At 42.6% G+C, this 25,769-nt stretch overlaps 1 protein-coding gene across 4 annotated transcripts in view; it reads right to left on the reverse strand.

Moving 5' to 3' along the window:
- Positions 1–25,769, reverse strand: part of LOC121594934 — a 55,731-nt gene that overhangs the window by 17,978 nt on the left and 11,984 nt on the right. For all 4 annotated transcript variants that reach the window (XM_041918784.1, XM_041918782.1, XM_041918781.1 and 1 more), the window contains exon 3: positions 3,301–4,017. In XM_041918784.1, the coding sequence (XP_041774718.1) occupies positions 3,301–3,388 (88 nt within the window). In that variant the 5' untranslated portion in view covers positions 3,389–4,017. The remainder of the gene's footprint in view (positions 1–3,300; positions 4,018–25,769) is intronic.

The raw sequence follows: 25,769 nt of genomic DNA on the forward strand, positions 1-25,769 counted from the left end.
CCGCATACAAGCACGTATGCATCGGGTTTTCTTGGAAACGAATCCGAATCTTGCCCCATTGCCCTCCTGTCCGCCTTTTGCCGGCCTTTGTCTATCATTTTCCAGGGCTAAACAATCGATTTTCCTGCCCAGCGTTAAGCAAAAGGTTCCCGGTCTCATCTCGTATTCATACGCTGGGGTTAGATATTACGAGTAAATAGGATGATTTGATACCATTTCCACGAACACCGGAGCTTTCTCTCTCTCTCGGTATGTTGGATTTGTAAATTCTATCCCTCACAGAAGAAAGCGTACGCGTACAGACGGACAGGAGTAGGGTTATGGTAAAGGCTACCCAGGGAAAGGAAATAACATTTTCTTCCGCAATCTATCACGTGCACAAACCTTCCTTTGAGTGATGCAATAATAATCTCACACACGTCACGAAGGGGATTCCGTCGGATGATCCTTGTGTCGGTTCAAAAATGAAGAAGTTTCTGCAGCTTCCCATTCTAGCCCATATATCCGTGTATTTTTATGTTGCTGATTGACAAAGAATAGAGAAGCGTCGACGTTGCTCAATCTGTCCGAATTATGCTTTTCTTACGTATGTACTCTATCACTTTAAATTTAAAAAGTGCGTAAAATATAACTGTTACGTTAACAGCTTTACTTGATGTTGATGTTGATGATAAATTAAACAAACTACAATCCTAGAACATAAAAATAACATGACAATTGCTGTACTGGAAACCAAAACCCACTAATATAAGCCCTTTCCTATTCCTTTTATAGAAACACGCACCACAGTTTTGCTCTCAAATCCTGCAAATCCGGCTCCACGATCCAGGCCCAACATCTGGAGCTGAAATGCACCGAGCTGGTGGCAATATTTATAGGAAAAGTTGCCACATCCAAACAGAGCGATCGTACGTGTTACGTGAAGAAGGGAATGGAATCCTCACAAACAATGCCCACTGGTAATCCCTTTCATCATCTCCGGTTGGGTTAGTCCCAACCCTGCAGGCTCCCAGCCACTGTCACACACTGCACACTGTGTGTGGTCCTTAAGCTGCAACAACCAAATGCAAGCCGAGCGGAGCAGCACACAAAGCAATAAAAGTGTCGTTAATCAAGCCTGCACCTTTGCCAGCAGTTTTTACAATGGCCATCGAGTTCGGTAAAGTTTGTGCCCATTCTTACCCGCTCGTACTATCCCTCCGTGTGTCGTGTGTCTCTGCAAAATGGTTCCGAGCAGCATGGTTGTCGTCCAGGCTGGGAAGCGCTTTGCGATAACTTTTTCCGCTAAATTGCAACCGCTTTAGCTAAACCTTTACCGAATCAGTTTGGGTAGCGTTTAGCTGCTGTATTGTGATTTCAAAGTGGCTCTTTGTTGTGGCAAAGCAGTGTCAAACTACCGACAAACTGACATTTATTATCATCCTAGTTTGATGCTTTTCCACGGTAGTTTAGTAGCAATATATGCAAAAGCTATAGCTGCAAATAGCAATAATAGTAGAAACACTAAATTTAGGTCAACCATTTTCTTCTCAATTCAATGCACAAAATATCTACACCAAGTCAAACGAAAATAATTCTATTCAAATATCATTTTTTCTTCAAATGTGTTTCTTGTGAAACATTGAAAGCTTGCGAGCTCATCGTGCTGATAAGAAGCTTAAGAGTTTTTAGCTCCTTATCAAAAACAGACTTCATTGTTGGGAAGAGACGCAGCTAGAAGCACCGGCTGACTTCCAAACAAGAAGATATCGAATACGCAGTTGCTGTTTTTTTTTGCCTTTCTTCTATTTTTGAACACATTTTTTGCTCAACCTTACATCAACTTACATCAGAGTAAGGAATGCAAAACAGATAGCCCGCATCAAAATGGAACAGACCCCCCCCCAACAACCGTCACAGCACATCATCAGTCCCCGTCACAGGCGTCGCATTACCTTCGCTTCCATCACACTTCAGCTCTCATTAGTAACTCATCACAGTGCCGGTGTAAGGGAAAAGGCACGAGCAATAATCGAATTCCCCAAGCACATGAATGCCTGGCAACGAGCTGCCATGACGTCGGGCAGCGTTCCTGAGGGACGTTAAAGCTTCCGAAAGCAAACAATTGCTCGCTTTCTCTCGCTCTTCCTATCTCTAGCAGTTCTTCTTTGGTAGAGTCAGTACTTTCAGCCATTATTTTTTGTTTCCTTTGTGCGAGTGTGTGTGTGTGTGTGTGTGTGTGTGTGTGTGTGTGTGTGTGTGTGTGTGTGTGTGTGTGTGTGTGTGTGTGTGTGTGGTGTGTGTGTGTGTGTGTGTGTGTGGTGTGTGTGTGTGTGTGTGTGTGTGTGTGTGTGTATGTGTGTGTGTGTGTGTGTGTGTGTGCCGTGGCCCACAAAAACCCCCTTCCCCGGGGCCGGATAGACAATTTAAATGCTCATTTCCTTTCCGCTTCCTCGCGCTTGTCAACGATCTCATTAAGGGAGGTAATGCTTTTCTGGACGCTACCGGGAATGGATGAGCCGCCCTTTTATGCATCACAAATGAGTGAACGGCACTGTTCAAAGCACCCACACCCACACAGTTGGATGGAAAAGCCTGAGCCGTTATAGCATCTAGGCTCATTAGACCGGGAGCATTTCCAAAACGCTCAGTCATTTCAGAGGGGCCAGGAATTTGGGCGAAATGGGCAGCACTGAGTGCAGACTGTTGGTGCCTCCAGTTGCGATTCCGTTTGCTTGGTTGCATTTCCGACCGCTTCAAACGGAATGAACGGAAGTGGTGCATGGAGCTTTCAGGAATAATTACTCGCCACAACCGCTTCCCCTTTTTGCGTGACCCGTTTCTGGTAGGTTAATCTGTTCATCGCCCTTTAAGTATTTTCCACCATCTGATAAGCCTTGGATCGATCGGGGTTTTTGCTTTGTTGATACTTTCTTCACTAGAGATGCCTTTTAATTTATTTGTACATTATTTGGTCAAATGGACTTGGTGAATGCGTATTTCTGGGAATATTTAATTTTAGCGCTCAGTAAGGATTTGAAATTGTTATTATTTTTTTTCCATTCTCTAAACCATGTTTAACTTTGGTCTCTTGGGTGAAAGAAGCAATTTTGCATTTAAAAAGCAAATCATTTTCCATGGAATTAAATTATGGCCCGCTGCTAGATCTACTACAAGGAGACTAAAGATGGTAACAACTTTACACAGCGAAAAGCTCCACAGGAATACATAGGAGAATCATTTGGCTTCAGTTTCGTGAGAAAGTGTTGTCCTAAAAATAAGTTTGAAAATATAAACAGTGCAGTGAGGAAATAAACTTACCACACAACGACATCCTTGTCACTAGTAGCAGCACGATAACTACCGGGAAAGCCGCCACCGTCGACATTATTCCAATGTTACCCCCCATTTTATCGATCAACTTTTCCTTTAACCGAGAGGTGAAACCTAACTTTACTGATTTATATTTTCCACCAATCAGCGCAGAATTAATACCCCTTTTTCTGTGTTTCAATTTGCACAACCACCACTGGAAAAAACAAAAAGCTCACCCGAAAGCGAAAATCCACCGTTACACTGTCACAGCTTCAACCACAAACACACACACACACACACACACACAGCACAGCAAAGGACTACGTTTTGGTTGCTTTTATGCTTCCTTACACCACACCAGCTTCCAGGGCAGCGTTGTTCGGGTTCGATTGAATTTCTGACAGCTTCGAACCGATCACCACGATTGAATGCCTTCTTTCACTTCGTTGCACTTGCTGCATGTCAACTGCTCGCTTCAGCATCATCGCCGGCGCTGCTAATGCTGCTTCCGTTGAGTATGCACTTCATTACTGCATCCCTGTGCAGCTGCCCTTGGTTGCCGCCGTCGCTCGCCGTTACTTGGCACACCTTACTTTGGTTTCCTTTTCACCACGATTGCACAGCGCTCAACGGAACGGGTTGAGTGCGGTGTCTGTGCGTTTGTGTGTGAGTGTCGGAGTAGACCGCGGTACCCGGAACCGACGATTGGTAATGTTCGGTGAGCTGTAAAGGTGGAAAAGAAACGTGATGATTGTTAAGTAGTGTAAAAACAAGCTGACGGTGGAATCAAATTAAGTTGCCACGCATTTTGTTCCTATTCAAACATACTTAGTATTCTTGGATGATTGTACCAGTGCGAGAAGCAAATTGTGCTCATTGCTATTGTGCTTTTGCTTTGCCTCGCAACGATTGGTTTGTTCCTAAAGAGCATGATTATTTTTACCATTCTGTTCATAGACATTATATATGTGTTGTGAGAGCAAAATCAATCGTTTTGATAGTGTTAAAATATGTCTTTTATATGTTAATATGTTTTAATATGATTTTACATTATTTTCGCTTATTTTAATAAACTCTTTGCCACATAAAATCGCTATGAATTGCCTACTTTTTAATAAAATAAAGATTTTATACGCAATTCCTTAAGTACACTAGGTTGCCAAAACCCAAATTCTCGACGCTAAAGGTGAATTAAATTCAATGACCATTAATATCCTTCCTATGTTCTGCTCAATCGGGGTTTTCCTCGTTTGGGAACACTTTCTTATGCTTTTTGAAAAAAGCAACATTTAAAGTAAAAAGCATTCACTTTATTGCGCAAAAATAATGGAAAACAAACATGCTCCCATCAAGCGGTCAAGTGCCTTTCACTCGGATTATTCTACCAAACCAGCTACCAAATGTGCTCCATTACCCTGTCTCCTCGTGTGATGATTTTAATTACGTCACCTTGTTTTCCGATTAACTTCATGTATCATGTAGCGCTTGGCGTGCGCAAGCCATGTGCTACGGGATCGATCCAACCCTTTCAGCGGGAGTGAAACTTTTTTAATCCAAAACACAATCAGTACAGTACATTGTGGAAACTGCAACTGTCATTTTCCGATCCGAGCGTTGTGTCGTCAACTTCGGGAACACAATAAACCTTTCACACACACGAGGGTATGGTAATTCCGGTAACACAACAAACCGTTCACGGTAATGGAAAGGGGTTGGCAATGAATTTGAACCCTTCACGGTGAGAGTTAATTGGTTCGAGCTTTAGCCAACATTGAAATCCCTTTTCACCATACGCAAACAAAGCCAGAGGACAGCCCAAATTGAAGGCAATAAAGTGGCTACATAGTCACAGGTTCTCAAACAACCCAACCAACCATACCATAAGAGAAAACAACAGACGTTTAATTAAATACTTATTTATTATTGAAAAATTTTTGCTTATCAGTTCCCCTGTCAGCTGCAAACTAACAATTAAAGCACAAGCAGGCCTTAAATCTGCTAAACGTGAATCTTACCCACTCATCAAAATAAATAATACCCACTGCGAATTGCTGATCGCATTCAATCATAAAAAGAAACTTATCATGATTCCCTTGCCCAACTCCCTTGATGAAAAGGGGACGCATACCGCCCCTTCTAATCTCCTTTTGGACGGCAAGCAACATCAACCAGGCAGGCGAAACTGCTAAGTAAAAAGAGCCCACCTAACCACAGCACCTTTTTGCTTCCGTTGCCGGTGAAGTACGAGCAGAAAATAGCGAATATAACGCCGAGGCAATGTTTCACTCAGTGCGACCACAACACACAAAAAAAAAGAAGGAAAATGCGAAACACATTCCTGCACGATATAAGTTCACTTAAGGCACGCGGCAACTTCATTCCCTCGCGGTCAATCGCTCGCTCCCGCGCTCAATCAGATATATAATCCTCTTACAGATAAAGTCCAAGCTAAACGGGATGTTGCTTTCTTTGTGGCACTTTTTTTTCCTTTGCCCATCCTTCCCATCCAATCCCAACGCAATCTGTACCGTTTGCATGCACGCGAAGGTAAAGAGCCGCGAAAATTCTCCACCGCAGACCAATTTCGCTTGTTACACCGTGAGCTTTTTTCCTGTTCCTTTGTTGCAAAAAAAAGGCAAACCGATCGTTTATGTAAATTAAGCTCAATCCATTCGATCATTTCGGTTACGTTTTGAAAAGCTTGCGATACGCGCGCTGCTTTATCAAATCCCTTAATCCCTTGCTTTATTATGTTTGAAAACTGTTGATGGTGCTGAGACGAGCGAGAGGAAAAACGCCAATCATTTCTTGGATTGATACCGGTGGAATGGTTCCGTGTCGCTTTCCTGCTTGTTCGTTTTATTAATCCATATTGCAAAGTGGAAAAATTACACACAACCATTCCTAGGAGAACCAACCAGGCACGGCAAAACGAGGGCTACGTTTGTTCTGTTTATAGTGAATCCCACATTTTTAACCCACAAAAAAGTATACAATTTCTTTGTACAATGAGTGTATTGTAATACACCACACCATCCTCGAACGAATGATCAGTGTGTTTCCGCTTCGTATCCGCTTTTGTCGGGTTGATAAAGTAGCGGGACAACGTTCTGGTGGTTTGCGTCTTTGTGTTCCTACCCGCAATAGCTAAACTAACGACGTGATAGTATCCTTTCAACACACCGACCATTACAAGGAATTGACAGAATATCCAACTTCTACCGCATCCAACCAGTTTTGTGGCGAACGTGCATCGATGTATTTCACTTCGGGTCACCGTACTTCCTTCCTGATTTGCCACTGTATGGAGAGGCAGAGAGATAGAGAGGAAATCGAAAAGCGTCTTGATCGGGATTGAGTTACATTGGTGTACGTTTTCTACAATAACTGTCCCTCGCCAAGGGGTTTCTTTTTTATTTTATTTCTGCTCCAAGACAAGAGCTTAAAGTAATGTTATTCCGTATATTGTATGATATCGAGCGAGACACACATAAAAATGGTATATGTTTTGTGTTGTAAAAACTCACTGAAATTCAAAACAATTTTAACAATAAAATAGAACCATTTCCAAGTCTGTTGTGACTGCTAACGATTAGATTTGAAACGTCTGTGTATCCTTCAAATATGTCACATTTGCTAAATGCACTGCCCTCCATTAAAGCAATGTCACTGACTGCATGATTAAATGACCAGTTGACAGTTTACTTCCCAATCACAAACAGCACACACACGCGCGCGCGCCAGACCTGCATGTTGTGTATCGTGTCGTGTCCACCCATACCTTGTGAAGTGTATAATTCGCCATAAATTTGCACACAAATTGGTTCACCCAATTACTCAAAACGGTAGTCTACACGCTGCCAAGCCGTTTGCTGCTGAATATTTCATCAGCGCCAAACATTTTCGGGTCTCTTCGCAGCGATTTATGTGTTCGCCCTCGTGTCACCCCGTGTTGCAAAATGCCATGCACACCTTTTACGCCAATACGCCTAAACTATTCGAATAAAAATAGGATGTATGCGAAAAGCATAAAGATGCCGTTGTAAATGGATTAAGTTCAGCCCTTGAAAGAGAACTGCCTTTTTGGTGGAAGAGACACAAACACCACACAGACACATACTAGACACAGGTAGCAACACATTCATCCATTCTTTCCGGAGCACATGTCAAAAAGGTTGACCGGAAAATTGAATGTACAAAGCGCTCGTCTGTCGAACAAATTGAACTTACCCATCCCGGCGACTAGCATGGCTTCGTAAACGATTTACACTTTTCATGCATTTATAAAACAATACCCATCGCTCCAAAACCCGGCACAGGGCGTTTCGGTTTTGCAAGGCTAGTGTTTGGCCGCCAGCCAAACCGACGCTTCGCAAAGGCGAAAGCACCGAAAAAGGTCCCAAGAGTGTGCAACGGAGCCTCCCAGCGGGGTCACTGGGATGAATTTTCAAATTGCCTCGTTCATTTTTCATGATGCGGGGCAGACAGACTGACAGACCGTGATCCTCGGAAGGTCGGCGGTACGGTCACTTCTCCAGAAACTGAATTCGCACAACCCCCCTGAGGGTGTAAATGGTACAGAGAGCAAAGGTAGATACAGTGGCTTCTCACAGGGAGGTTGGTTTTGTTCGTTTCTTGCAGCTTTTACTTTCATCGAGATAAGAAGGCGACAACAAATCAGAGCTGTATCTATAACCAAACAAGTATAAAAAAGAACTAAACAAACTTCACAATGGGCTTGTATACATAAGTTGATTTCAAGAATAGCATCGCATGTTACCTTGCTAGTAATTTTAAATTGATTATTTATTTTGATCACAAACCAAAATTGCTTTTAGACACTGAATAAGCCATTTTCAATTCACAATCGAATCCTTTGGAATAGAAACGCCAACGGCAGGATTTATTTCAATCTTGGCAGCATAGATTTGAAATGGCCGCTTGATAATAGTAATGGATATTTTTGCCATTAGGGTGATTCGATTTAAAAACTTACATAAAGATAAAATAGATTTCATAGACACTGGTGTCTAACTTTGGATAAGATTTGAAATAATAGTGAAATGCATCCTTTTTTCTACTAAATCTTCTTAATGCAGCTACAAAAAGCCATATCTAATAAATCACAGTAAAAAGAATGCACTTTGCAACATTTTTTCTGATAAATTTAAATTTATGCCGCATCATCAGCAGTCTGATTTACGATACAACACGAATCATGGACATCTGTTCCTGCAGCATTGCGGAAACAAGCCTGATGCACGGTAAATCTTTACAGCACAAATTTATATCTAACCATACCTTTACAACCCAACGGCTCCCTACGCTTCCCAGACGCATGCTTGATCGTGGGGAGGAGAAACATATCACCATGCAGCCCAGTGAACCATTTAGTGGTGACCAAAAAATTGTAATACTTGCTGATTTATGATTGTTCCGCTTTTGTCCATCATGGAGCTGGACATGCAGATTGTGGCAAAATAAATCTCTACTTTTACTCTGCTCGTTTTGGAACCAGTTTTGTGTCGGTGCACGCATGTACAGTACGACGTCAGCAAAATATGAAAACAATAAAACAAAATTATAAACTTTACTATCGTGTGCCATCAAACTCTTCACGTCGTGTTTGGACGGATGTAAAACTGGCACCAATGTACCAAGCGAACAACGCTAAGTCACGCCATACTAAATGGAACACATAATGCCAAGCTAAAAAAGAACTCTCTGTTGGGCTGTAAAACTGTTTTAAAAAAATCATAACCCAACAGCAATTTCAGTTAAATTTGAGCTGCGTGTCAGAGCAAAATAGAGGTGCACAAATGATACCAATAATTATGAAGCCAGTCAGCGAATATCACTCCGAAAACTCATCAGGCAGTCCGCCCAGAAGATGCCTTCTTTGCATGGCCCCACCGGCCAAACGAATAAAAGCTTCTATACAGCTGAAATATCCGTTTTTTTTTGTTTGGCTGGTCTTTTGAACACTGAATATTTTGTCCTGCCTACCTGCCGACCGCTTGTTTTGTTCTAACTCTCGCACACCGAAATGAACCACTTCTACCCATTTGTTTAATTTTTCTTTTTTCCCCGCTCATATCAATTCCTACCCGCATTGTTTATGCGATTGTTTCACCTTGGTTTGGAATGATTTTTGTACCATTTTTTTCTGTTTTGTTTTGGCTGCTGCTTTGTTCTAGCTGCTTTATTGTTTCACTGCTGGCAGTTGATTGGAGTTTTCGGGTGTTAGTTGGTCTACCTATTTTTTTCATCGACATTCATAACTGGCATCCTGCAAATGCTTTGTCCGGGTGGAAAACAGCACCGAAAAACCGGTCACGAACGGTCTCCGAGCAGGTCCCCCTCAGGGCAAAAGGGAGAATGCATGAAATTTCACCATGATTGACACGGCCACTGCTGTAGATGCCGACTTTGCCATCTAAACTAAGGGCTGATGAGGCGAAAAAACCCGCCGGCGCTTTGACTCGCAATCACTGACCATATTCAGGCAATGGAAGAGTTGCCGCCACCGGGGGATCGATGGAAGCGCCTGGTATTTCACGCCAGCACGCAACAGCAAAAGGTGTGCTACTACAGCGATGGCCCAGACTGGATTTCCTTCGCACGTGATCTTTATGATTGCTTTCTCTGCTGGAATTCACGTGAAATCAAAGGGCACAGAAATGATAATCGGAAATGAATACCATTATTATCTCAACGATTGTCCTTTTCATTGCTTATCGTTATTTCGCAATAATCATCATCATTTTCCCGCTTGCCGTGGAATTGCCCTCAACTTCCTATCGTCTCGCATCAACCGCTGGCTAGTACTTGTTCATAATTTACGACCGCTCCAAGCGCAAGCTTCCGATCTAACTTTTTCTTGCGTTTTACCAACCAAAGAAAGAGTCTCCAAGCTTTTACAACAATAATTTGCAGCCTACAATGCGTGCTGGATCAGATTCCGCTTACTGCAGTGCCAGACAAAAAACTGCCCCCACAGAGACGTGTTTGTTTCGTTTGATGTACGTAATGCGACCCAGCCGAGTAAAAAACGGCAACGCAAGCGTTTGAAAATTGCACCAAAACGAGCGCAAGCAAATGCTCTACACACTGATGATGGGTGGGCATAACAAACAGTTGGAACGCAGCAAGTAACAGGAGCAAAAAACAACCAGCATGCCAAGCACACGAAACAGCAATAACTTTCAGTACCGCTAGTGCCAACAGCCGACCATAACCGCCAGAAACAGCAGCAGCAGCGATAGTGGTTAGCAGCCTAGCAGCCTTCTACCCTTGTGCTTTGTCGATGGATGGCGATATTTTTGTTTAAGCATTTGGTGGCCTAAGTGCTTATATTTTTGTTTTTTGCCCCTCCTCATCCTCTTTCGCGTCCGCGTTCTACCGTGCCTCTGCATTTTAAGCATTTTTGCTCGCGTTTCTTCAAGATGCCAAGCGGTCGGCCTACGGAGGAACTTCGCTTTACGAGCATCGGCCGCACCGGGCACGTGCTTCTTATGTGCTTTGATAGTTAGCTTAAAGGCATATTTGTGACCGAAACAAAGCTGGAGAGAAGGAAAAAACACACTTGCTTCAAACACACTTGCTCCTGAGCAAACGGTTCAGTTTATGGGAAGCGAAACGACTACGGTTACGTGCATTTTTTATGGACCGTTTTTTATCACGACTTGCTGATTCTAGCTGCGCACATTAAAAACAGTCCATCTGACATATATTGGATTAGAAATTATTATCTTCAGAAGATAGTCACAGTACAGTATTTAACAACTATTAAGAAATAAACGATCGGGTTTTAGTACAATAAATCAATCAACACAAGATTTAATGTAAAATTGATTAAATATAATCGAATCAATCCTTGCCATCAAAATGGGAACTAACAAGGTTAAATTCACTCAAATAGAACACTGACTCCATAGCAAAGGATTAAGGGTCGATGTGGTTCAGTGCATTTAAGATTAAATTAATACTTTTCACCACCATCAACGTCGTGCTTCAAATCAACACATTTTACATCTGTTGGGCCCGTGGAAGCTTCTTTTTTACATTTTTTACACACGGCTGCCTGCCTTCAGCTAGCAACCAACACGCACATTCCGAAAGCCCGAGCGAGATAGGAGATGGAGAACATAAAACGAGTCATATTTCGAGGCACACGGCACAAGTTACGCAATTATAATCTAAACCACCCAGCTAACCCTTTCGCAGAGCGAGCTACCAGTCAAGCAGAAGCTTCGGTTCGGTTGATGTATTCTTTTCTCTACTTTTCTTTTTGTTTCCTTTTCACCCATCGTACCCTCACTCGAGCATTTAATGACCGGTATGGTGACGGAAATCGTCCCGAACTTCATCCGCAGAGGCGGAGAGTCACCCGAAGTGATTAGAAAACTTTTCCCTGCACGCCTTGGCGCGTTGCAAGTATGCAAAAACTCGTGTTCACTCCATTTCACCCGTTCCTCCTTCCGCGCTAAGCAAAGGAAAGCGACCCATTCAGAGGGCTTTGACAGCAAGTGGAAAAGCAGGGAGTACGTAAAATCAACTTTGAAAAACGATTTCTCGCCAGCACGAGGAGTGGTGGTCCAAAACAAAATAACTTATTGCTTGCCATTCTGCCAACCGATTCCTTTGGCGAAAGTTTGAGATGCCCTCAGCCTCAATCTCTCCCATGCTCCCATGCCCGGATACGCCACTCGAGCGTAAAGTTCGATGGATTTATTACGCCGTTAGAGGATTTCATAAATCTACTCTCGCCCCGAGAGAGGATGCGACACGAGAACAACCAAATTTTCACGAGCTTGCGTAAAAATCGAGTTGAAACAATTTGTAACACCAGAGCGCTCGCAAACTCGTCCACCGAGCCCGATCTGTCCGCGGCGTGTGAGAAGGTGTTGTTCATAAACGTCAGAGCAGTGGATATTAAATTAAATTTCCCACCAAGGAAGAGGCACAATCAAATCAATCGCACACCGTCGAGCGAGGCGTGCTACATCAATCAATGTAGCGCAAACATTCTTCAACCATCCCAGAAAACCCGATCAGCAGAAGCGAAAGTGACAGCAAATCATAGGCTCAGAGGGGTCAAACTTCCAGCAAAAAACAACAACCATCGACAAAAAATACGTGAGACTTTTGAAATGAGATGCATTTTTAATTATCCATCACCGTTGCTGATAGAAGTATACAAAGAGAAGAAGCGGTATTTTGTTGTTTCCATCCCTAGCTCCGGCAGTGCACACACAGCCAACACTCCGAACCTTGATAATGCTCAGACGCGAGCGAGGTCGAGCCTGTGAAAAATGTGTTCAGATCGGGCTTAATTTAATTAAAAACTTTTTCCTCCTCGTTTCCTTGCTTGGGGTGCAACATTCGCGGGATATTGGACACTAATTGAGGGGGAGCGCTTTCCACCCGACAGAGGCGAGGAGTTCAACATACGCCATCTGGGGTGGTGCTGTGCTGGTGCGGCGAGGTTGATACCTTCCGGACGCTCCAGAGAAACCAGTGGACGGTGTCATAAACGTGAGAGACACGTGGCACTGTTTAATTGCTGATGCTTAAAAGGAGATGATGCTTCACAGTACAAAGGTTGTTCGAGGGTCCTCTAGGTGTATCGTAGACTATGGCATTCGAAACCTTGTGAACAAAATTCTGCAAACTAAGTGAAGCAATTGTTGAATGATGTAAGATGTAGTTTCACGCATTGCAATATTAAACTATGTATAATAAATTCAATTACATTACATCACAATGGATTTTGCTGTACCTTTCTGCGTAAGCAAAACTCTTCTATTATGGATCAACATTCCAAATCACTTCAAGCAAGCTCTTGCAAGACTCAAACTGTGTTCACTTCCTTTGCGTTCTTAACAATCTCAGCCTTACTTCTTACCTCTTAACAAATATTTGACAGATCTTCACAAAGCAATATTTATTCAGGTCATTCTCCGTAAATCCACTCTTCCCTTAGCTCTCTTTCATCCGAACACCAAAATATACATCCACACATGCAGTACCAAGCTACTACCTCAAATCAAATGGAATTGAATGTACACACAGGCTTCCTAATAATAGAATCAATTTCCTCTTACCACAGAAAGCTTCCGCTCTGACTGCCCTATTCCTGGATATGACAATTCCTTGTGCACCGAACTCCATTCACAACCACATCAAAGAGCGTATATTTACACACACACACACGTACTCGGTGTAAAGAACACGACACATCAATCGACTGTGCAAAGTACGCCATTCAAATGGAGCTCTGTTGCGGAATCTGATGGCATGAAAAAAAAGCGTTCGTACGTGTCAGAATAATGTTGCGATGTGTAACTTCTAGCAATAGTGGTGCTGGCTTGCTTGAGCACACACCGAATGCATCTTAAATGCACTTTCCTTTATTATGATGGACAATGATGGTAGCTTCACAGAAAGGAAGATGCATCCATCAATGAGCTAAATCCCATTGCCCGTTCCGATCCGTCCCCGGTCGTTCAAAAGCGTAATCCACTTCGCTAAACGCTAACCCATAGCTCGAATGGAAACTTCGGCTTCAAGCACATGTCAATTTTCAATCACAAATGCACACGCGCTGTCAAAAGGAGCAGGTGCGCCCACCTACATACGCGCTCATTCAACGTAATCAATCTCATCAATCTTCCGCCGGACGTTACCCGACGCAGCTCCAGACCATGATGATGGTCGGCTCAACCTCCAAGCATAAAGCGCTCAAAGGTTCCGGTGATTAACTGGAGTAGTGGCGGACTCGCGCGGCAGCCGATGTAATCACCGCAACAATATGGCCGCTCAAATCGAAACATCAAACTGTGCACGGTACGAGCTCATGTCAGCTGCAGATGTGGGCCGGTGTTGGCCGCAGTTTTCCGTCTGTGTTGTGCCGGTGATTGAGTTGGTGGATTCGGGAAAAATTCGATTCGACAAAACGCTTTTCCCACCCCGCACAACTTCAAAACAATTATCGCTCACGTCATCATTTTCCGGCTGTCCCAGAAAGGGGAGCATGACCGAGGCCGTCAGCTGGGGCGAGAGGTGTTTTTTTTTTACGGCGACGTTATCATCACAGCAGGCGTTGCATTACATTTCCTGAATTGGAATGTATCCGTGCGAGATTTCGGCGTCGGTTGGCAGCCGACAGCCGGCGTGAGATGTAGCAGGAAGTGCTTTTTTCAACAAAACCCCCTATCCCATCTCATAGCTGGGAACTTCCAAATCAGACAGAGGAAATGCCTGCCGGTGCGAAAAATCACACAAAGCATGCAACGGGCAAATGCAATTGCTTTCGAAAGGGAAATTGTGAATTGACAACACACGCACACCCACACACACAAAACACCGATTGTGTATGCTGCATCCGGTCCCGGTGGAGAGAGGTTTTCAAAAACCATCTGCCTGACAGGAAATTCCACCCCTCCCTCCAGCTTCACAAACGCCCTGTGCCAAACCAATGGCCGGAATCGGACATTCTTTAGCCGGCACTCGACAAAACGAGAAACATGACGGAATTATTGTATCGATGAAAAAAGAAAGCGGCGGGAGGCTTGCACAGCCGGGTGCCAATCGAACGCAAAATCCAACATTCAAACTCAATTCGGACGATGCGCAGCATGTGCGAAATTCGCATCACAAACGGTTGCACCTCCGGTGGCTCCGATGGGCGATTGTTTCGGCTTCATCTCCATAATCTATGTCGTTCTTTGTCAGCTTAGCAAAGCCCATGGCATCAAATATCGATGCAATTGCAAGTGGGGGGTTTGCAACGGCAACAATAACCCTGGAATCGAGCGAGTTTAGTTGAACTGTTCAAACAGGATTGCTTTAAACGGGGATTGGGTTATTGTTGGATAGTTCTATAAATGGGCGAAACATGCTCATTGTAAACTATTACTTTCCAGAGTTGGAGATTGTTTATTGTAAAATAATAAAACTAAACTAAACTCAATCAACCTACACTTTATCGAATTACGAACCATATTTTAATCGGATTCGATTGTACCTATCCGTTCGTAAAGATCCAACACAAATTCATAGCTTCAAACAAATTATCAGAGCAGTAATAAATTTCTTCCATCACAGGGTAATTGAATACAAAAAAGCAACTTCCTTCATTCACATTGTACATGTTACATTTGGCGTTAAAATGCACATTATCGTTTTACTATTCTGTGCATGTTTTAAAAGAACTATAGAATATCAAAGGCACGCATCAAGTGTTGCACATTTACCCCATAAATAACAACAGCAGTGTTGAAGTGCATTTTCTCCTACACACTCAGCATTTGGCGCGCGAAAGCATTGCCTTGCAAATGTAAAGAATCAATTTTCACGCCCCGGTTCACGCTTATCGCATTCTCTAATTAATATTTATGCTTTCGTTATACGCAAACTCAATCCCAACCAGCTGCTGCCTTTTGTAATGCTGCAACTGCAACAGCTAAACAACAGAGCTCCACGTGTAGCTTCTCTTATCGCAGCCGCACTTCTTCAAAGCAGGCAACGTCGAGCAGGCTGCTTTTTTAAATTAAATTCCACCTTCTTCTGGGTCTGTTTGAAAAAAAAGGAAACATTAGTTTAGCAACAAACACACACACACACACACACACACAACACACACACACACACACACACTAGCTGCTACACTACAGTTTCTAGTAGTGCTCGCGTAATGAGCAACTACGCGTTTCGAGCCTGCGCCGGGGTCCGGGATGCACGAACGAGCAAACAATAAAAGCGCGAACCCGTCAACCGGCACCGGATATTACGTTTGCAATGGTGGCACCATTGTGCCGGGCTGCATTAATGGAGGATGCTGGGTGTGATGCGAATATCTTGCAATGCAATAAAATCAATCGACTCTATTACTTCCAGCGAATGAACAGTGGCACCGCAACTGTTACAGTGCAGCGCGCGTGTTTGGAATGGTTTGTTAATTTATGTAAGTATATTAAACAAAAGCAAATACATGAATATTCATTTCATACTGAAACACTTTGTGTAAGAGTATAAACTAGACAAAAACAAACTAACGATTTACTTCAACTCTACTCAACTGAGAGCTCTTTGTTAATTACAGATAAATTCAAAAGGCAAACGAATCAAAAAGCGTTTGTTTGCTCGTTACACTGTAAATCACGCTTTTCGATCAATCCGTGTAGCTTCGCCGCCTTTAACAACGACCATGGCTGCACTTGCATTAAGCGCAGGACCGCAACCGTTAATGCACATGCCCCGGCCCGCTTCCGCTCGACCGGAAAGCATTCAATCGGTAATTATGGCCACGACCCTCTCGGAAGTGACCCATTCACCGCGAACGATTATAGCCAATCGTTCGACAGGACCTCCCGCTGCCCATATCCTACCCACCCTTCGCGCTTTGAATTGCTCCCGGTAATATGATTTTAACCTTTTCATCCCTTCGCTTTCGGGGCGTGTAAAAGGGCCAGAAACATCGCAACCAACGGCGAAGCGATAATCCGGTGAACGATCAGCATTGTTGTACCCACGTGTGCTTGAAGAGCCGCACCATCGCACATACAAGGCTGTTCGGAAGGCTGTTAAGCAACTGCGAGTGCAGATAATAGTCACTTAAATTTATGAACCCTGTTCCCTGACACACACACCCCGGATTTTGGTGTGATTTTGGTGGATGAGGATGAAAATGTTCCCGTTGGATGCAGGGAAACAATTTTAAACATTCCATTACCAGTATGGGAGGGAATGTTGAGGATTTGAGATGGCATGGGAGAATCGGTAATGATGACGATCGTCTTTTTTGTTCGAGCAATCGTCTAAAAAATGTGTTGTGCTTTCGCGTAGGCAAAGCTCTCTGCTTTTCTAGTCGTTAGATTTTTCATTCTATCTGCAACAAAAGAAAGCTCTGTGCGTTACTTCTACATTCCGAGGTGCTAGACCGAGACAAGCCAGAGAAATGCTTGATATGGTGCATCTGCCGGTTGTTAATAAGCTAATGGATTGCGTATACTTCGTGTAAAAACAAAGAACGCCATGTAGCGCTACTCATTATCATGCATATGATAATATATAGAACGGAATATGTGTTATTGTTGTCTCAGCCAATCAAAGCTGTTACCATAATGTGTTACCATTAGTTGATTTGTAACATATCATGTAACGAAGATTTCATATGGCAAATTTGATAATTGACATTCATAATTGAAGAACATTCTATAGGATCAACTTAGAAATATGCAAAGTACGTAATTCAATCCTTTTCACTGTAACTTTTTGTACAATTATTTAAAATAGTTTTGTTTTGTTTCACTTTTTATTTTTGATTTCTTTTAATATGTTTCAACGTGTTCCACCTTTTATGGATATTGTCCTTACAATTAAAAAAATCAAATTAAATTTCGAAGTAGTCATTACACCCTAGGATTGATCAAAAACATTTGATAAACAGGCAAAAAATGACATCGTTTAAAAAAAATGTAACGGAGCGTAAAGTGAAAATGATCAATAAATCATCGGAAGAACCCTGTAAATGAGTACTGTTAAACAAATCAGCTTGTTTAATAATAATATTAAACTCGTTGCTTAATTACATCGCAAAAAGAGTGTGCATAATACGAACAGTTTACCTGAGGAGTTAGGTTCCTGATAGGATGTGTTCCTCGAAAGGTGCACAACATAGTTGCCGGTCGACTTGCCACTGTTACACACAGCACAGCGCTTGGCGAGATTAACACAAAACCACCCGGACGGAAAATTGACCATAAGCTAAACCCTTCGCAGAACGGTGGTCAGCAAGCTTGCGCTTTTATCTTTCACCCGGCAACATTTAATTTTTCATCCACCTATGGGTACATGATGGACAGCGTACATTTTACGCTCGACTTTTTTCATGGGGAAAACAGCTCGAGCAAGAAAAGAAAAATACACAAACACATAACGTACAGGCTCAGCTATCGATTGGGCTGATAGTAATACTCTCGATTGACTACAGATGGGTGTGAGCGCAGTCTTCATCCTTGCAATCAAAACTAGTCGCTATACACAAAAAAAACAGGCAAAGTTACACAGCAGGGTGGTCTTATCTGAGCTAAGGATTACGGTGGCTCTGACGTATCAAGACTAGCTCCATCCTGTCTCCGGTGCGGTGGTTTGTTTATGTTCTTTGATTATGTTGCTCTTCATTTTTTGCCCCATCTTTTGTTTGCCGTTCTCTCCTTCTATCGATGTGCTATCGATGGATTATGGTCAATTTATTATTCAGTATCGTTTGTTTACACGTGTATCTTTATCCTGCTGCAGAGCTACTAGCTGCCACCAGGGAGAGATTATTACAGAAAGGAACAGTTTTCACGGTACCATGGCACAAAGACAAAAATAGAAGCAACAAAACGATTCCGTTTAAAGTATACCTCTGGATTCTTATAAATTGATTTCAACGAAAAACGGGAACAAACAGCGTACAAAGCAATCAATAGATGAACTTACATCAGAAAACAAAACTGACAATCAATAAATAACTAAATTATACTTCTTTATCAACTGTTTTGCTGCTGGTAGTGCTGCGAAAACATCATTTGGTCTTAATCGAATAGATCATCTGCCGGCAAAATGAACTGCTACCATAAGGAGCATCATCTAATTTTAGTATTTCAATGAAAGTGAACGAGAAAAAAGGCTCCCCACTAGCAGCACAAAAAGTGACACACAGGAAAAGCTTTCTCATAAAACCTGCCCATAGTTACCACTTCATACTTTATGGCAACCGTTCGCTGAACCGTTCCGTCTACGTGCGGATGCAATCACGGCCGAAAAAGTACGACGATAGCGAAAGGTTCGCCATTCGGGAAGGGTAAACCCGAGGAACGGCTTCAAGATGATCTCGAGGGGAGGTGAAATTACTTTTTTATTACAAAACTTTCCACCGTGCCCCATCGCTTCTCAGACCCCCTACGCAAAAGCCCACTCCCAAAGCAGTAGTACCAGCAACTGCACATTTTCATCCCGCAGGGTCCGTTTTTCGACGAAAGTCTGAAGTGATATGAAAATTTGAAAGGATTTAATGCTCTTGCTCTGCTGTCAATGTAGAGTCCAACGGAATAGGGAGGAAGAAAAAGGATCGACAAGGTGCACACAGCGCGGTGAAGTTTGATGACGCCTGTAGGAGAGATTTGCTGCATCCATCCCATTCCGTCGTACACAGCTTAGCTAAACCGGGGTTCCCGTACACATAAACCCGAATTGAGTGCTGGCCTTTCCTCCCGGGAATGTTTTCAAAGTTGCAGCGGTAGGTTCTTTTTTTTTGGGTAGCCTGTTTGGATTCGACAAGAATTTCTTGGGACAACTTTCAGCAAGCTTTCAACTTTTCTACCCAATAGCTTATACTTTTCCATGCGTTCACACCTCGCTTTTCGATAAAGTTGGCCGTTGGCTTGATGATTGATGGAAATTTTATGACAACATTCACACAATATATCTGTCCCTCCTTCGTCGGTGTTTCGAACGTGTTTCGAGAGCCTTTTTTAGCTGACACAAACCCCTTCTGGCGCATGGTGAGAAGTTTACAAAAATCAACAATCCATACCTTTGCGCTAGGAAGGTTCGTGGCAGGCTCATGTTTTGTGGTGCCCGTATCACCCGGAAAGGACACTCTCGGTCAGGTGAAACGAGCGATATTAAAATCGAACCATACACCATCGAACAGAAGTCGTCGGGATGGAACATCAGTACATAATGATGTCAATAACTTTTGCCCTCGCCTACCCATAAACCACACAGAGTCAATCTGGGTGGGTGAGAGCATTAGCAAAGAAGAGCCTTGATAAGCTTCGGCTACTCCACGTGTCCGGTTTGGTGGTTTTGAGTGGGTTACCAAATACTATCTGAAACACATTTCCACAGTCTTTAGCTGGTAGGGTCTTTTCGGATCTACACCGATCATCCCAAAGTTTTGTGGGTTTTTTTAGGAAAACAAACAAGCACAATCATAAAACCACATCAAACGTTTGTGCAAAAGGAGACAGTGCCAACGGGAACCCTTGTTGTTGCAAGGTTTCTCTGTAAAACTTACAGAGCAACGGTAAGTATTGTTGGGAGGAAACCCTGCGAAGCCTACGGTCACTGACGAGAATTAAAGATAGGTAGGAAGCAGGACATAATGTCGCATATACATGAAATAACCTGATTTTCGTCATCATGTTGGTCTGGGCTTTACTAGTGACATTCTATCAGCTCTTATCCTTCGTAGAATAAGTCGCAAAAGCTTATAGTGCGTGTTGCATCACGCGCAAGCAAAATGATCGAACGTGCCGCAGTGCATTAAAATGAAAAGAAAGAAATAATACTACTGACGGTATCACGTTATCATTCTGACAAAAAAAGATTTCAAACTAATAATCGAATAAAGCAGTTCTTTTACTTGATATGTTGCAATTTGCGTACTATCTAAAAGGTGACAGTTATTCAGTATTTTCAGTTATTAAAACGTACAAGAATGCATTTGTCTAACTGAACCACCATCAAATAGCATACCAGATTAAACTTTTACATACTTCAAATAATTTTAATTAAGTTCCAATATCACACAATGACCATAAAATCAAATACCTAAACATAAAAAAACAGTGTGAGACAGAAATAAATTCTCCTTACGCGTTCATACTTACCGTCAACGCACAACGATTATCCACCAAATCTGTTCCTAAGACCAGACATTTGTTCCCAAACTGGCAACAAACTACCACCGAACCGTCATTGATTGAATAAAATGGGACCTCTATCCTGGCTACATTTTATCACCCCATTTACCCTGTCATCAATCGTCCGTTACAGTTCCCATGCCCCATGCCCAAAGCCTACCGTGAGCAATCATCGTGCGCACTAAAGAAAGAATCGAAAAAGGAAACTAGACATCGCTTGTCCATATTTCCTAACCTTGCACCCTTCGATAGACTCCGACAATCCGTTATGAATTCCCAATCCCAGATCCGATAAAGGTTGACCCTTTCTACTTGTTCTTCTTACTGCACATCTTCCTGATTCCAGCCCAGCACCAACACGTCGTCGAACGCCCTACACTGACACAACAAATTGTTTGAAGATAACCCACCGAAATGGGGTTTGACATTCTTTCAGCCGGAGTTCCCATTCATTTCGCCTTGCCGACTCTAACCTTTTTGGTCGATGAAGCAAGGCAAAGGACTTGGGTCTAAAACGACAAATAGGCCCGACCATCATCAGTGTTAACACTGTTTCACTTAGCGGGTTACAAAACTGGGACGATGGGTTGAAGAGCAACACATACACCCTCCACCGATGGGTCTAGCCTAGTGGTGGGTGACCATCCACCACCATGTAGCAACTTTATAACGGCCATATTTTAACTTCTTCCATTTTCATTCCAGCCTCGCTGTCAGGGTTCGGGTCTCGGAAAAAGTCTTTTTTGCCGGAAATTCGACCCTTTCGGTGTGACGCTAACAACGCGACGACTAGACACAGTGTGCAGAGTGTTAAAGCATGGTTGAAGGAAGATGGTAGTCTCCCCCCAAAAAAAAAGAAAGTTACCACAAAAAAAAGCAACGAATAGCATCGTTCTACGAAAAAGGATAATCGAGCTATCCGTGGTTGACCAATCATTCTACTAAATGGGATGCTTTACGAAACCATCGTTCTCTACGTGTGTATGTGTGTGTATGGTTGCGTGAAGAAAGATGTATGTGTGCGCCGCAAAGGATGCGGTATATACATCGACGGACGGGTTTCTCCACAAATGCACTTTACGTGTTACGTTTTTCTCGCCCGTCGAACGGCAAAAAAGAAAATAAAATAACGCCCTCAAGCCACTCACTTAATCATCGGCGTTCGATGATCCCAAGAATTTTACGGTTCATTAGATGTGAAAAAAGGGGTACTCAAGAGGAAAAAGGATTGTTTTCCGAGTGCCGACGGTAGACGGCTGGTAAAAGGGGTGGGGAGGGAGGTAAGTTCGAGAGGGAAAATTCTTCAGTCATTTCGTATCAGGCAAGCTCAATAATGATGGAGCGGTGCTCGACTTTCAAACGGTTATGTTGGTAAATTATTTGTTCGACATTGTTTTCCCATCCATCAAGGATCGAATTTCATAATTCTTGCCCTTATGTTTCATAAGTTTCTTTCTAAAAGTCATTAAAACTTGCTTACCTCTTTACGCCTTTTTTAGACACTTTTTTGTACGACCAATTTGTATTATTTACGTTGCACAAGCGACGAACGACTCCAATCACACTAAAACACTTTTCTCCTTACTCAACGGAGACCGAAGCTACTGTGTAACATTCTTCTTACATACGTGTACGTGTTGTATCGAATCCCAAAACGGCAGCCATTCTTCTGCTCCCTCTGAAATGAAACATTCCCTCGGGGTTGGAAAATTAGAAAGAAAAAAACCATAGGCTCCCAAAAACCCCATCCTATAAAGCCCTGTGCGAGAGTGTGCAAAAAATAATACATCATCACTCTTTTATTACACTCCGGGGCGCCAGGGGGATCTACCCGTACAGTGTGTTGCGCACAAAAAAGGGGTAGTTTTTTACATTAAATTCAGCTTACGATGATCCCTCTGCTCCGTAGCATAATGGATGATAATGGGACGGGCTGGCAAAGGCAGCAATAACACTAACACACACACACACACACAAAATATACTCTCCACTCAACCTTACGACCGATCATCCTCTACCTAACACACACACATACACACAGTAAGGTGATCAATATTGATGTGCTGCGGCGTAACCTGCCCCCTCCCGGAAACATCAACATTCTTGCTGACGGGAGGCACACATGTAATGCTGCAACGGCAAAACAAAACACAGAACCATCTCAAGCAAGAGCTAAACATTTGTAAGCCGTACCCGGATGTGGTACCGCCAGCTCGTCGCTCGTTCCAGCTCCGGGAGTCGGAGTCGGTTTCGTGCCGGAACTCCCTCAAAACCGCAGTGTTGCAAAATATCATGCTGCGCTGGTCAGTTTTTAAACCCAATTTATGGTGCATCCGATTAGCCCACATTGGACGGTTCGGGCCGGGGGCAAAACTGCCGCCACTGAAAAGAATGGAAGCAATGAGCACGTTTGGGGAGGACGTATTTTTTTTCTGAGTGGTCAGCATTGGGTACGGTACGCCATACATAAAAAGAGCAGGACGTTACATGTATGCAACCACTCTACCAGGGGTGTTTTATGTGTTTTATGCAGCTATCGTAAAGGGATTTTTAACTTGAAGTGGTACAATGGATTATTGGATTATGGCATATAAAATAAACGTAAAAAGGGCAATCGAATGATTTTATCAAGCGATGATTTATAAAATTTTTTTTTTATGTTTATTGATTAATCCATCGGGATCTTGAAGATCCTACATGAATGTACTTAAATTAGTGCTTATAGACTATGTAAGGTACATAAATCGATCGGGGAGAACAGGTGCACAAGAATAGAAAATGTATTATGAGAAAAAAATTATTACGTAAGTTGTGTCCTGAGTCTATCTCTAAAAACATTCTGTGGCATGCTGAAATCAAATAAATCAAAGTTATTTATGAAAGTTCGACACATAGCTGACATAGGATCAGACTGGCCAAAACGAGTTCTATAACGAGGGACGGATATGAATTGACGTGTACGTAGATTCCTAGATGCCGCGTTAAATTCTATCGTAGCTAATAGAGTAGGAGCATCAATGTGGCGGTTAAGTAGTCCTGATATAAAAAGGCATTTAGCTATCTCACGGCGCTTTTTGAACGACTGAATCCCTAAAAGCAGACACCGGGAATGGTATGACGGTAACACATCGCCCTGTCGCCATCGTAAGAGTCTTACAGCATATCTAGTCGCTTTTCTTTGGATGGCCTCGATTCGATTACTCCATTGTTCGGTACAGGGGTCACTAACAATATTGCCATATTCTAACACAGATCGAACGTAGGCACAGTAGATGGTTTTTATGGTCATAGGATTACGCAAACCTTGCGTTGATCGAATAATCCAACCCAGTAGTTGGTTCCCTCTAGACACTATATTCTCTAGGTGATCGTTAAATGTTAAACTTGTGTCGAGAATGATCCCAAGGTCGCGGAATGTATCGGTGCGTTCAACGGATATGTCATCGATCTGGTAGTTAAATCGTGTGCAAGACCGAGAACGGTGAAAAGACAAAACACGACATTTTTCGATACATAGCACCATTGCCTTATCACGGCACCATATGCTAAACAGGTTGATGGCATGTTGAAGATTGATGCAGTCATTGGTATCGTTGATAGGAGCGAACAGCTTAACGTCATCGGCAAACAGAAGAAAACGGTGTTTAGCTAGCAATTGCCCTACATTTTACATTTTACATTTTGTACATTTTACAGGAATGTACTCCAAGAATGAAGTTCATCAGTTTTGGCTTTTTATAATAACATTGGTTGTAAATCATTACCTCATTATTATCATTGCTCGTAATCGTTAGTGTAATTTTGATTGTCACTGGTGCATCTGCTGGCGGCTGACCGAAGCATGTTAACGTAAATTTCTATTACGCTTCAGAAAATATGTTATTTTTCCTTGTTTTTACTCAAACTGGACTGGAAAAGCATGGTAATAGAAAGATACACATTTTTAATATGCATTTCGCTCTTTTTTGGAGCAAAAAACGATGAAAAAACCACTTAATTTTGAGATCCGGCACGACCATTTCCACGATGACCAAAAACATCTTCCACCAGCCGCCACCAGATGCGCCAGTAAAAATCTAAATTACACTAGCGATTACGAACAATCGTCTGAAATCTACAATTGGGATATTATAAACATTATAAACATTATAAAAATACATACTCTATCCTTCATACAACATGGATTTTTGCTCAAATCCTCAGCTGCAAACTCAACCACATTCACTCTGTTTGTACTCTTTTTAAGCAAGTTAAGGTGTTTCCTCTAATTCGAATGAACACTTTCGGTCGAGTTGCAAAGAGCAAAAAGCAAAAAAAAAACAGATTTGTCGACAGCCTTTCCTTCCAACACCCGAGTGTATTGTTATTGATTTATTAATGAGCTCTGCTTTCTTTCCCTGGTTCGTTACCTTTTGCTTCTTTTGTTTGTGATAACTTTTTACGACCAGTTTAGCTGTACCAGAGCTCAAGTGAAATGAACTCTAGCGCTAGACCGGCCGGTTTCGGTCGGTCGATTCAAGCGCAGATTGTATCAATTAATAATTAATCGTTCAACGATTTGCTATATCTACAAAGAGAGATAGCAGCAATCGGAAGAGAAAAATTGTTTTATGGAACTAAGTAACAGTACTTAAAGCGAGGCAGAAGGGCAGGATTTCGGCCAACATTAGTAGTTGATTTTTGTTATTTGTTTGCTTTGCTTGTTTGCTTTTGTCCCTCACTGCTGCGTATCCTTGGTAACCGAATCGATCCTTTCCCTTAAGTCAATGTATCGTA

The sequence above is a fragment of the Anopheles merus genome, chromosome 2L, assembly GCF_017562075.2.
Source record: "Anopheles merus strain MAF chromosome 2L, AmerM5.1, whole genome shotgun sequence".
NCBI lineage: Eukaryota > Metazoa > Arthropoda > Insecta > Diptera > Culicidae > Anopheles > Anopheles merus.